Source organism: Carcharhinus amblyrhynchos, chromosome 31 (assembly GCF_965287045.1).
Source record: "Carcharhinus amblyrhynchos chromosome 31, sCarAmb.v2.hapA, whole genome shotgun sequence".
Lineage (NCBI taxonomy): Eukaryota > Metazoa > Chordata > Chondrichthyes > Carcharhiniformes > Carcharhinidae > Carcharhinus > Carcharhinus amblyrhynchos.
In genome coordinates, this window is record NC_137354.1 from 15,712,696 (window position 1) to 15,725,905 (window position 13,210).

The 13,210-nt window shown below is 46.8% G+C and overlaps 1 protein-coding gene across 4 annotated transcripts in view; it reads right to left on the reverse strand.

The window, feature by feature from the left end:
* fuom (fucose mutarotase) overlaps positions 1-13,210 on the reverse strand; it is a 144,260-nt gene that overhangs the window by 49,510 nt on the left and 81,540 nt on the right. For 3 of the 4 annotated variants that reach the window (XM_080215624.1, XM_080215623.1, XM_080215626.1), the window contains exon 5: positions 7,157-7,230. In XM_080215624.1, coding sequence (XP_080071750.1) covers positions 7,157-7,230 — 74 coding nt within the window. Of the gene's footprint in view, positions 1-2,458; positions 4,364-7,156; positions 7,231-13,210 lie in introns of those variants that run through there. The other variant, XM_080215625.1, reaches the window with a different exon arrangement.

Sequence of the window (13,210 nt, forward strand, 5' to 3'; positions counted from 1 at the left end):
GGGTGGTGATGACCCCACTCAAGGCCTGGCCACTCTGTCTGCCACCTCTGCAGCAGGCATCTCCCTTTGCAATCATTGAGTCCCTCTCTGTCCCTCTGACCTCCTCACGAGGCTGGGGTGAAGCCCGGTGGCAGTCACCTCTGTACTCTTCTCCTTTTCAGCTGACCAGAAACCGACAGCTCCTGAAACCCATATTCCCACTTCAAAACTGATCTGAATTAAGTTAATAAATCTAAAATTGAAAACTAGCCTCTGTAGTGGTGACCATAAAACTGTAAGAAGTTTCACAACACCAGGTTAAAGTCCAACACGTTTATTTGGTTTATTATCAAATAAACCTGTTGGACTTTAACCTGGTGTTGTAAAACTTCTTACTGTGTTTACCCCAGTCCAATGCCGGCATCTCCACATCATGACCATAAAACTAGCATTGATTGCTGTAAAGACCCATCTGGTTCACTAAGGGAGGCACTGGCATGGTGGTATTGCTGCTGGATTAGTAATCCAGATACCCAGGGTAATGGTCTGGGGACCTGGCTTCAAATCCCACCATGGCGGATGGTGAAATTTGAATTCAATAAAAAAATCTGGAATTAAAAAAAAGTGTAATGATGACCTTTGTCTGGTTCACTAATGTCCTTTAGGGTAAAAAATCTAACATCCTTACTTACAAATGATTCCACATACCCCAATAGCAACATGATTCAATGTCCTCAGGGATGGGCAATGAACATTGGCCAGGCCAGCGATGCCCACATCTCACGAAAGAATAAGATGAAGGAAGATTCTAGATCCTGATTTACAGATTGTTTTCCTACATTGCAACAGTGGCCACATGGTTGGTAAGTTCCTCTTTCACAAAAAACCTGGCCAATCCATACAACCTGCACATTTTTGGATGCAATCTTGACTGGGAAGCGAATCAAAGGTTACAGAAAAACGATGGAAGAATGGGATTGAGAAACCTATCACCAGGGCAGACTCAATGGGCTGAATGGCCTAATTCTGCTCCTATGTCTTACGGACTTTGGCAAGAGTGGAAAATCTCACCAGCAGGATACTCCACACCAAGTGTTTAAGCGTATTTCAGATGATAAATTTTCATAGCAGCAGTTCTTTAATCACAGTGAACAGAAGGAGGCCTTTTAGCCTAACTTTCCCATGCCAGGGTTTTGAACCCTGCAGCAGAATGGATCTTGTGGGGAAGGCCATTTGCTGCTGGTTTTTGTCTGAAGCGAAGGATTTTCTGCTGGCAGAACTTCCTACCAGAAAGTTCCAGCTCTTTCCCTTTCAAATGTTAATCGCTTCCCGACAAACTGGATTGCAGCCATTGCCGAGATTCCGATTATCTGATTGCTATCACATTTCATGTGGCTTTTGTTTTAGGATTTGAATTAGATCTCTGACTTAAGTCCCACTTAAGTAGCAACTCGTAACGTGCCTGACAATTTATCCCATCATAGCTCTGTAAGGAAAGCTGGCCAACTCTTCATGGCTGCTCGTCACTGCATTTTCACAGTAAAACCCACACACTGTCAGGAAATAATTACCATGTCCAGAATCCTGGGCCAGGATTTTCCCAAAATCATCATAACGGGAGCAATCGGCACAGTTCAGACTGCAATCTTTCCACACTTAGTCTTTTCCAGAGATTGGTGAGTTGCGTGCCAGTTTTGGGAGGCATGATGTGGAGTTGCGGCATTGGATGGGTACAGTAAGTAGTCTCACAACACCAGGTTAAAGCTCAATAGGTTTATTTCATAGCATGAGCTCGACTCGCCTGATGAAGGAGAAGCGCTCCGAAAGCTCGTGCTACCCGCTGAACTTTAACCTGGTGTTGTGAGACTGGTGTTGGGAGGGGAGGCAGGGCCTAACCACCCCAGTCATTTAGAAAGGGCATCCCCATCTCACAGTGCATTGGGAGGCCCCCTCCCATCCCCGCTATGGACATCAGGACCCGTCTCTCTCACTGGGGACATGTTTCCCCATCCCCTTCCTAACATGGATTGCTGGCAAGGAACGTTGGGTCCTCCCAATGGATCTTCCTTCATGAACAATGACAGAGCCCCCTCCCAACCCTTCACAGCCCCCACCTCTATAATTTTACCCTGGTATTCTCTAAAAGGGCAGGAGTAATACCCTGCCTCTTATTGCTGGTATTATAAATTCACATGCATGTTTCTCTTTGTTGAAATTGAGAACCGAACCCGCTCCAGATTACTCTCATTCCCCACACTAAATGTATCTGGGTTCAGAGCACTATCACTTCTGCCTGATGTGATCTCTACGAATAACTCTTGACTGAATCAAATGGGGCCGAGGATCTGCGTTGGAACTGCAAACTATTTTTTGAAATATTATCCCCGCACCGAGCTTCAGTGAGTTATTACATTATTCGGACAGGAAATGCCAGGGTGGATTCAAGTAGTGAGCAGAGTCTCGCTCCTGAAATCAAATAAGCGACCCCTATAAAAGGGTGCTGCAGTCGTACAGGGAGGAGAAGCTGCAGTCCACAATCTGAATCTCTGCTCTCAATTAGTCCTTCCACAATAATTGCACAGTCTGAAATTCAGACATATCTCTTACATGTAGATTCCTGTATCACCCCCTCCCCTCGCCCCCAAGCAATTCATTAGTCAGAGTGAGGTCCAATCAATCTTGGTAATGGGGAGATCATGCAAACTCCACACAGTCAGTGACCCCAACCGGGAATCGAACACGGGTGCCATGAAGTAGCCGTGCTTAACCACTGTGCTACCGTGCCACAGTAAGAAGTCTCACAACACCAGGTTGAAGTCCAACAGGTTTATTTGGTAGCAAGAGCCACTAGCTTTCAGAGCGCTGGCCCTTCGTCAGGTGAGTGGGAGTTCTATTCACAAACAGGGCAGATAAAGACACAAATGTCTTTTTGATGAGACACCACCTCAGTGTTGGTGTTGTTTGAGGGATTTGCTTTAATTTTGCAACGGACAGGCATAGACTACAGTATTCTGCACTTACGGTGCAGTCACTGCAATCAGATTGCGTGACCTCTGCCTTGTCTGAGCTTATGTGAAGATGGTCTTAATGGAAGGTTATTGCAAACACTTGGGGAAGTGAAACGTCCCACATGGTTTTAAACAAAAACAGTTTACTGCGTAATGCTTCCAAAGGCGGTGGCCTCCAATATAGATTTGTTCTTGGGGTTAATGTTTACAATACTTAGACAAGTCAAACAATGAAACTTATCTCAATTGCAACGATTAAAGTGATGTCACATAATCCTCACAAGTATATTGCACTTTAAAATAACCCAATCCGTGAATACATTTTACCCATCCAGCACGGTGGCACAGTGGTTAGCACTGCTGCCTCACAGCGCCAGGGACCCAGGTTCGAATCCAGCCTCGGGTGACTGTCTGTGCAGAGTTTGCACATTCTCCCTGTGTCTGTGCGAGTTTCCTCCGGGTGCTCTGGTTTCCTCCCACAGTCCAAAGATGTGCAGGTTAGGTTGATTGGCCGTGGTAAATTGACGCTTAGTGTCAGGGGATTAGGAGGGTAAATACACGGGGTTACAGGAATAGGGCCTGGGTGGGACTGTGGTTGCTGCAGACTCAATGACCCTGTGTTAAAATCATTCAAGGTTTCTTTATTCATTGCACGCAACAGTCCCCAACATTCAAAAATGCCGACTAGCAAATTTTTTATTCATTTGTGGGACATGGGCATCGCTGGCTGGCCAGCATTTAGTGGCCATCCCTAGTTGCCCGAGGGCAGCGGGGAGTCAACCACATTGCTGTGGCTCTGGAGTCACATGTAGGCCAGACCAGGGTAAGGACGGCAGATTTCCTTCCCTAAAGAACATTAGTGAACCAGATGGGTTTTTCCAACAATCCACAATGGTGATCAGTAGATTCTTAATTCCAGATATTTTTATTGAATTCAATTTCCACCGCCTGCCCTGATGGGATTCGAACCCGGGTCCCCAAAACATTAGGTGTATTTCTGGATTAATAGCCTATCAGTAATACTACTCGGCCATCACCTTCACATGGTCACAATATTTAGTCTCCTTCCTCATCTTTAACATTCATACCAGGACCATTTATTTGCTAAGTGTTGAGATTTGAACTTGTGCATTCCACTCACTTCCAGTCACCAACTTATTTCATATTGCATACAGATATCATTTTGAGAAAAAAGAATATGGAGACAGAAAAAAAAATTCATAGCATCACCAGAAATAATAATTTGCATCTCGGCAACATTTATCAGTGAAATTAACTCTGGGATTATCCCTAATTCGCTACATTTTCAATCAACATTTTCTCCAGCAGAAATCACGCCTTTTTTCAGGATGAGGTTTGCGTACAGCGCGGTTTCCCTGAAACGACAAGCGATGAGGATGTAAAACATGCTTCCTCCCAACAAGATCAACGATATTACTCAGCAAGTGCCATGATTTAACCCTCCAGTAACAGATACTGCTTAAGCATCATCACAATATACAATTTCTGGGGCAATGCCTCCTGATTATTTTCCCAGCAAGTCTGCCTGCCAATCATGCCAATAGTTCAGAAGCAAAAATATTCCCATATCCAATTCCTCCCTCTGCTACCCTGACATCTTTTGCTGACCCGGGTAAAAAAAAATGTCAAGTAAACCAAAGCTCATGCATTAAAACAAAAGACATGGTTTGCCATTAAAAATGCTTGTGTTGTCTCCCTTTCAGTGAAAACAGCCTTGGCCCGCTCGCTCACTCCCAACGTCGAGTGCGCAAAGACTGGAACATTCCGGACTCTGTCAACCTGACCTTTAAAAATGGCGCCCGCAGGCTGGGATTTTGTTCCAGGAGATTGCTGGATTTGGGGTTGCATGCCCACGGTCTCTGGGAGTAGGGAGGCTGCCGAGATGGGATAGGTGGAAATTCTGCCCAGTTCTGTTTTAGATTACATTTTTTCACAAATGGAAGAAAAACGCCCCTCACGGCCTCAGTTACAACCCATCGCCCCCTCACAACACACATTCCACCCATGACAACCTGTGCCAACTCAATACCCCCTCGTCCCCCTCAGCCCACCCCCATGCTCCCTAGGACAATCCGTGCCCCTCTCCCCATGCTGCATGGCTGACCTGACTCATGTCAACCCATGCCCCTCCATCCACCAAGTTCAGAACCCCCCATCATCTGGGTCTAATCTGCACCACTCTAGTGGTGGGATTTTCGGCCGCACTCGTCCCAAAATCGGAAAATCCTGCCCGGGGTCAACGGACCTTTGCGTAGGTTCCCACCTCCCCACCCCCCCACCCTTCCCCCACCACCCGCTACGATTGGCATGGTGGACAGGACGGGAGAACTCTGGTCTGCGTTTCAGTCTCCTGGCCTGCCAATGTCTCAATGTCTCACTTCAGTGGAGGCCAACTGCCTGTGTAAAGTGCTCACTCACAAACCCCGGCCCAACTCTGCTCCCACCTCCATGATAACGGAGCATGCGCTGGAAGGGCTTTCGAATTCTTGGTCATTTCCAGGACTCTCGCCATGTGGGAGAGGCTGGCACCCGGTGTCAACTTGTGATGGCATAACTACACCAACTGGAAGCTTGTCAGCACCACCAGTGGCAAACAGGTTCAATCACAGTGTGACCAGATTACATAGACCGCCTTGAGTACACAACTGGACATGGGAAGTTATCATAGTTAAAATAAAGAGCAGATGTGGATAGAAACTACATCAGCATATCCTGATCCAATGACAGGCATTAGATAAAAGCTATCGGACAATCAGCCCAACTGATCCACATTGGCGTTTATTCTCCACACATGCCCCGTCTCCCATCAACATATCGTCCTATCCCTTTCCCCCTCATCTGTCCCAACTTTGCTTCATCTAAGGATGCCCTTGGTTTGAAGTCATGAGGGGTTAACTGGTACGATATATTTAAAAAGCAGCCAATGGAGGGGGTTTGAAAGGTCTTGGGCTGCGTCTGAAAGCAGTAGGCCGCATTCCGCAACAAACAATTTTCTCTGCTTCCTTCTACGCCTTCTGACATTCCAACCCGCGCATGAGACAACTCCTCCTTTTAGCCCCAAAAGTCATGCTTTTGCATCCACGTATAAGATCCCACCCATTCCCCCACCCCTTTTCAAGTCGTGGCGTACTAGGCCGGATTCTCCGGCTTTGCCCGCGGCTGGGGTTCTCCTGTCCTGCTCCTGTAAACGGAGATTTGGCTGAGCGCCAGATTCTCCGTTCCGGCTAGCAGCTGGGCATGGGAGGGGGTGAGCTTCCAGAGAATTCCACCCACTATACATTACACCCAGCAAAGTGGCTGGTTTATTTTCCAGTTCTCTGTAACTGTTTTGAAGTTTATTTATTAGTATCACAAGTAGGCTTACATTAACACTGCAATGAAGTTACTGTGGAAATCCCCAGTTGCCACACTGTTTTAAGATGAGAGGGGAGACACACAAAAGGATCAAGAGGGGCAATTTTTTTCACACAGAGGGTGGTGAGTGTCTGGAACAAGCTGCCAGAGGTAGTAGTGGAGGCGGGTACAATTTTGTCTTTTAGACAGTTACATGGGTAAGATGGGTATAGAGGGATATGGGCCAAACACGGGCAATTGGAGCTAGTCTGGTGGTCAAAAACTGGGCGTGTGGACAAGTTGGGCCAAAGGGCCTGTTTCCATGCTGTAAACCTCTATGACTCAGGAGCCTGTTCGGGTACACTGAGGGAGAATTTAGCATGGCCAATGCACCCTAACCAGTACATCTTTTGGACGGTGGGAGGGAACCGGAGCACCAGGAGGAAATCCACGCAGACACGGGGAGAATGTACAAACTCCACATAGACAGTGACCCAAGCCGGGAATCGAACATGGGGCCCTGGCGCTGTGAGGCTGCAGTGCTAACCATTGTGCCACTCTGCCATCCGGGGAATCAGGCAGATGATACAGGGCATGCTGCAAAGATATTAAGGAGTTTAGGATAGGCCTGTACAGAGCTGACCCACATTATGAACAAAAAAAGTGATGACCGCCCACACCACTTTTATACCTGGTGTATAAGTCAACCCCCATTTTTGGAGGGATTTTCCGAGGTTTCAAAGGTTGACTTATCAACTGACATCAGGCATCCATAAAATAAAAATGCTTAAATGCAACGTGATGGAAAAACCTACCCAGTAGCAACCACAGCGAACGATTTCTTTGCACGCTCGTAGAATTCAAATCTCTCGACTCTTTCCAGCGTTTTCTGAAAAAAAAAAGAATGGCTTTAAAATTGTGAGTCAAACATACGAGTAAAGGAGAATTTCCCTGGTAATTGTTGGCACTGCCCACTTTAAATCGGAGATTTTTTTTTGTAAGTACTGCTTTCATTTAAGCATGAAAAAGAGTTAAGAAGAAGTTATTTTGGATGGATTCCAGGCTTTCTTGTGACAGCATTATCCGAGCTTCCACATCAATGACAATACTTCAGCAAGTACTTCAGTGCCAGTAAAACTCTTTGGGCTGTGAAATGCTGTTTGCCCCATCAAAGGAAGCGAGGTGCCTCTATCTGAAACCTTCACTGTCCCCACTCTCGACGGGGATGGTTGCCAAGCCCAGGATCAAACACAGTAAAGGCAAGATAGGGAGACTGAGTGGACACTTTACCTCAATGGGGTCTCCTCACTCGCATCTGCAGAAGTGAGATTAAAGGGCAGAAAGGAATAGAATGCAATGGATGGCATTGAGGTTGTTCTAAATAAGGAAGGCGCTGATGGCATACTCCTCCCATCACCTCCTCCCAGAAACAATGTTGGTGTGGTGCCAATATGCCCTCCCATCCATACACGTCAGAGCCATAAGGCACTGCAAGGTGGCATAACAAGGGTGAAGTGGTCCTCCTACTCCTCATTTTGCTCATCGCCAATGAATATAACAAAAGATTGGCAGAATATTTTCTTTTATTCATGTGGGACATGGGCATCGCTGGCTGGCCAGCATTTTATTGCCCATCTCTAGTTGCCCGAGGGCAGTTGAGAGTCAACCACATTGCTGCAGTTCTGGAGTCAAATGTGGGCCAGATCAGGTAAGGACGGCAGATTTCCTTCCCTAAAGGGCATTAGTGAACTCGATGGGTTTTTTCCAACAATGGTTTCATCAGTAGATTCTTAATTCCAGATTTTTTTTCACTGAATTCAAATTCCACCATCTGCCGTGGCGGGATTCGAACCCAGGTCCCCAGAACATTAGCTGAGTTTCTAGATTAATAGTCTAGCGATAATACCATGCGGCCACTGCCTCCCATAAACCATGGGCTGCTCTTAAACGGACAGTGTAGATAGTTTAGACAGTTTAAGATCCTTTAAATTTAAGTTTATTTATTAGTGTTGCAAGTAGGCTTACATTAACACTGCAATGAAGTTTCTCTCCCTAACTGAGGAATTCAACGCTCCTGATTCAAAAATCAGAAGCCCTTTCCTGCCTTCCAAACTGGGGCCCCGGCACATATTTAATGTTCACTTACTGTGGGATTATTTCCATGGGGATCCCCAATACCGGTTTTGCACCCAGTTGGATATCTATGGCCATCAATGGTGCCCTAATAGATGCTCCCATCCCACAAATTCTCGGGGTGAAATTTTCCCATCTTTATTTCCAAAGTGTTGCCTCGGGTGGGAAAAACGGAGAGCTGCCACCACCAGCTGTCTTGCCCCCATTCTTCGCTATATTTCTCAATACTTCGGGAAAATATAAGGAAGAGGTGGCTCCCCACGCCATGCTGTTGGCAAACCAGGCTTGGAATGAACCGGCGCAACCTCGGATCCTGACAGTTTGGGATACCTTTAAAAAGGTTCCCTCCCCCCCCTCCCATGAACCATGGGCACAAAACCCTCCACCTCCTGCCAAACCCCCTCCCCCTACTCCAGGATCCCACTCCCACAGACACGGAATACCCTCTCCAAGGGCATGGGACCTCCCCAGGGAAGCCCACCCATCCCAGTGACACAGGTCCTCCAATCCCCTCAAGGAATCCCCACCCTCACGTGAACCTTTCCAATAGAACCCCACCTTCCCCCTCTTCCCCCAGCACTGCCGCTGGCATTGCCCCCTAACACTGCCAAGGTCGTGCCTGGGAACAAATGTCCCCCACCTCCTCCAGGGACTGGATCACTGATGTGCCCCCTGTGGGTTCGGATTGCCAGGTCCCCGTCTTTCGAAACCGGTTATAAACTCCTCTGACAAGTCCCACTGATTCATTCTGTGGCAGGAATCCCATTACATCAGTGGAGGGGAGGCGGAGACAATCAAATGGGGAAATCCCTCCAATGTGAAAGCTGATTTGGGATCTCCCCCCGTTGACTCTCCGTTCCCTCCCTCATTCCTGCCCCCCAACAATGGGGACAGAAAATCTATGCACTCCTGTCCCTCCATTTCTGTTCACGTTTCTACACCTTTGTCTTTCCTGGGTTTGGGAATTCTTACTTTGAGCACGATGACAATCTACTTTGTTCAGATGGGTTCGACTAAGTCAACCTAAGAAATAAGAGCAGGAGAGGGCCATTCAGCCCGTCGAGCCTGCTCCACCATTCAGTACAATCATGGTTGATCTATGGCCTTATACCTCTTTCTTACCTGCTCCATATATCCCTTAGTCCCTGAGACCAAAATCTGTTTGTCTTGGCCGTAAATAGATCCAATGATGGAGCATCCACAACTCTCCAGGATTGAGAATTCCAAGGATTCACAGCTCAGGATAGCAGTTATACTGCCTAGGCATCACTTTGTGTTTTTTGATTTGATTTGATTTACTATTGTCATAAGAATTAGCATACAGTGAAAAGTATTATTTCTTGCGCACAATGCAAAGCATACTGTTCATAGAGAAGGAAAGGAGAGAGTGCAGAGGTGTAGAGAAAGATCAGCTTAATACGAGGTAGGTCCATTCAAAAGTCTGATGGCAGCAGGGAAGAAGCTGTTCTTGAGTCGGTTGGTACATGATCTCAGGCTTTTGTATCCTTTTCCCAATGGAAGAAGGTGGAAGAGAGAATGTGTGGGGTCCTTAATTATGCTGGCTGCTTTGCAGAGGCAGCGGGAAGTGTAGACAGAGTCAATGGATGGGGGACTGGTTTGCGTGATGGATTGGTTTTATTCATTTATGGGATATGGGTATTGCTGGCTGGGCCAGTACTTATTGCCCATCCCTAGTTGCCCTTGAGGAGGTGGTGGTGAGCTGCCTTCTTGAATCACTGCAGTCCATGTGGTGTAGGTACAATCATAGAGCTGTTAGGAAAGGAGGCCCAGAATTTTAAAACCTAACAACAGTGAACGAACAGGCAATATGTTTCTAAGTCAGTACGATGAGTGTCTTGGAAGGATGGTACTCTCACTTCTGCTGCCATTTTCTAGATGGTAATGTTGTGGGTTCTTGGTGGGGGTGGGGGCATGTCTGTGGGGGCAGGTGGGGTTCCCTGGGGGTCTCCTGTGTCTGGCGAGACTTGATAAGTTCCTGTGGTGCATCTTCATAGAATCTCTACAGTGCAGAAGGAGGCCATTCAGCCCATCGAGCCTGCACCGACCACAATCACACCCATGTCCTATCCCCGTAACCCCACGTATTTACCCTGCTAGTCCCCCTGACACTAAGGGGCAGTTTAGCATGGCCAATCCATCTAACCCGCACAGCTTTGGACTGTGGGAGGAAATCCGAGTAACTGGAGGAAACCCACGCAGACACGGGGAGAATGTGCAAAACTCCACACCGACAGTGACCCAAGCCGGGAATCAAACCTGGGTCCCAGGCACTGTGAGGCAGCAGTGCTAACCACTGTGCCACCATCATGTACACCCTGCTGCCACAGCACGTCAGTGGGACTGGGAACTGAATGCTTGTGCATGGCATGCCAATCGAGTGAGCTGCTTTGCCCTGGATGGTGTTGAGCTTCTCAAGTGTTGTTCTTGATTCAAATAGAGAGAAAACTGGTTTTCGGTGCATGAATATTATTGATTAGCCACTCAATTGAGCTCTCGAGTAATCTAACATCTGGTCAACATACCATTCGCATAGGAAATCATCCCCTTGAACACATTCCAATTATTTTCTCCAATCTAATTCCTTAAATTCAAACTCCTTCACATTCTGGTATTCCCAAACTCTGACTCACACTCGAAGCTCAGATGATCTGAAGTTCTCTTGAATAGGTGCTGATTTCTTCAGCCAGACACAAATAGAATTGCTTTCAGCACATTCAGTTTGGTATGTGAGTGTAATATTAACACCGTGCTGGTACAGTGTCAGTGATGGCCTGCAATTTATGACTGAAGACTGACTTCAGGTTCTAATTTAAAATGACATTGCTTTTATTTGAGGCTTTGATTGTTACTTTGAGAGTCCCAGCAGCTCATTGTGCTTCTGCAGTTGAAAGCAGATGACGAGGCCCAAATGGGAAAAAAAGTGTCAGCTACTGCGCTGTAAACACTACCTCATCTCCCATCACTGTCTCCTTCGATAATCTGCGCAAGTAACGAACTGTGACGTGTGATTGTAGCAGGCATATCAACTCATTCAGTTGCATTTCCCGCAACAGTGGAGAACACATATAAGCCTCCAAAATCGACACGGGCAAGGAGGAGGTCGTACATAGAGTATCTGCCACCTTCAACTGTTCCAACTAATGCGTCTCAAAATTCTCTCAGGGCCTCTTGAGTTCCATGTTCCCCTTTCAGTCACGGGACATGCAACCCAGAAAGGCACGCCATAGAACCCCTCCAGGGCAGAAGGAGGCCCATTAGGCCTGCGCCAACCACAATCTTAGGGATAGGGCCTGGCTGGGACTCACAGAATCCCTAGATTGCAGAAGGAAGCCATTCGGCCCGTCGAGCCAGCACCGACAACATTCTTGGGTTATGGAGATTAGGCCTGGGTTGGATTGTTGCGGGTGCACATTTGATGGGCCAAATGGCTTCCTTCTACACTCGAGGGATTCTGTAACCCACCCTGGCCCTATCCCTCTGAACCTACATATTTACCCTGCTAATCCCCCTATCCAATCAACCTAACCAGCACATCTTTTGGACTGTGGGAGGAAACCTGAGCACCTGGAGGAAACCCACACAGACACGGGGAGAATAGGCAGACTCCACACAGACAGTGACCCAAGACTGGAATTGAACCCGGGTCCCTGGCGCTATGAGGCAGCAGTGCTAACCATTGTGTCACTCAGCATCGTGTATACTGAACTTACACACAAGGCACTGAAAACACTGAAACCAATTTTGCTCAGATGTCAACTCTGAAACCTTATTTTTTTTAATCAAAGATAACTTTTTGTTTGTCCCTGTTCCAGCTCGCTAGAAAACCATGTTTTACCAGATGGCCATTTATCACAAAACACATCCGTCTGGAGAACCTTGTCATGTTGAGCTGTCTTATGAATTTGGCTTCATCTAATAGTTGATTTATTCCTTGCAGATTTCATATTATTGCTTCACTTGCCCAGGACAAATTTCCCCTGACTTGTGCAGATCCAGAGCTAAAATTAGAACACCATCTAGCATTCCCATTCTGCGCATTGTTCCATATCGGATCTCATTTTTATCTGGATAGGAATACAGCATTGCAACCTGGAAACTGCTAGTGGAGTTGTACCATTCTGTAGCTCCAGCACCATTGTCAATGGCTTGTGATCTATTAGTGGATTAGGTTCATTAAAATATAGGGTACTTGTCAGCTTTCTGAATACAAATAAGTTCATTAGATGTAGGAGCAGAATTAGGCCATTCGGCCCATCGAGTCCGCTCTGCCATTTGATCATGGCTGATATGCTCCTCATCCCCATTTTCCTGCCTTCTCCCCATAACCCTTCAACCCATTAAAAACCTAACTCTTCTTTAAATTTACTCACTGTCCCAGCATCCACCACACTTTGGGGGAGCGAATTCCACGGATTCACAATCCTTTGGGAGAAGTAGTTTCTCCCCAACTCTGTTTTAAATTTGCTGCCCCTTATCCTAAAACCTCTCGTCCCAGAATGTCCCACAAGAGGAAGAGTCCACTTCAAGTCTACTTTATCCATACCTTTTATCATCTTGTATACCTCAATTTGATCTCCCCTCATTCTTCTAAATCCCAGAGAGTATTGGGCTAAACTGTTCAATCTCTCTTCACATGACAAACCCCTCATCGCTGGAATCAATCTAATGAACCTCCTCTGAACTGCCTCCAATGCCACTGCATCTTTCCTCAAGTA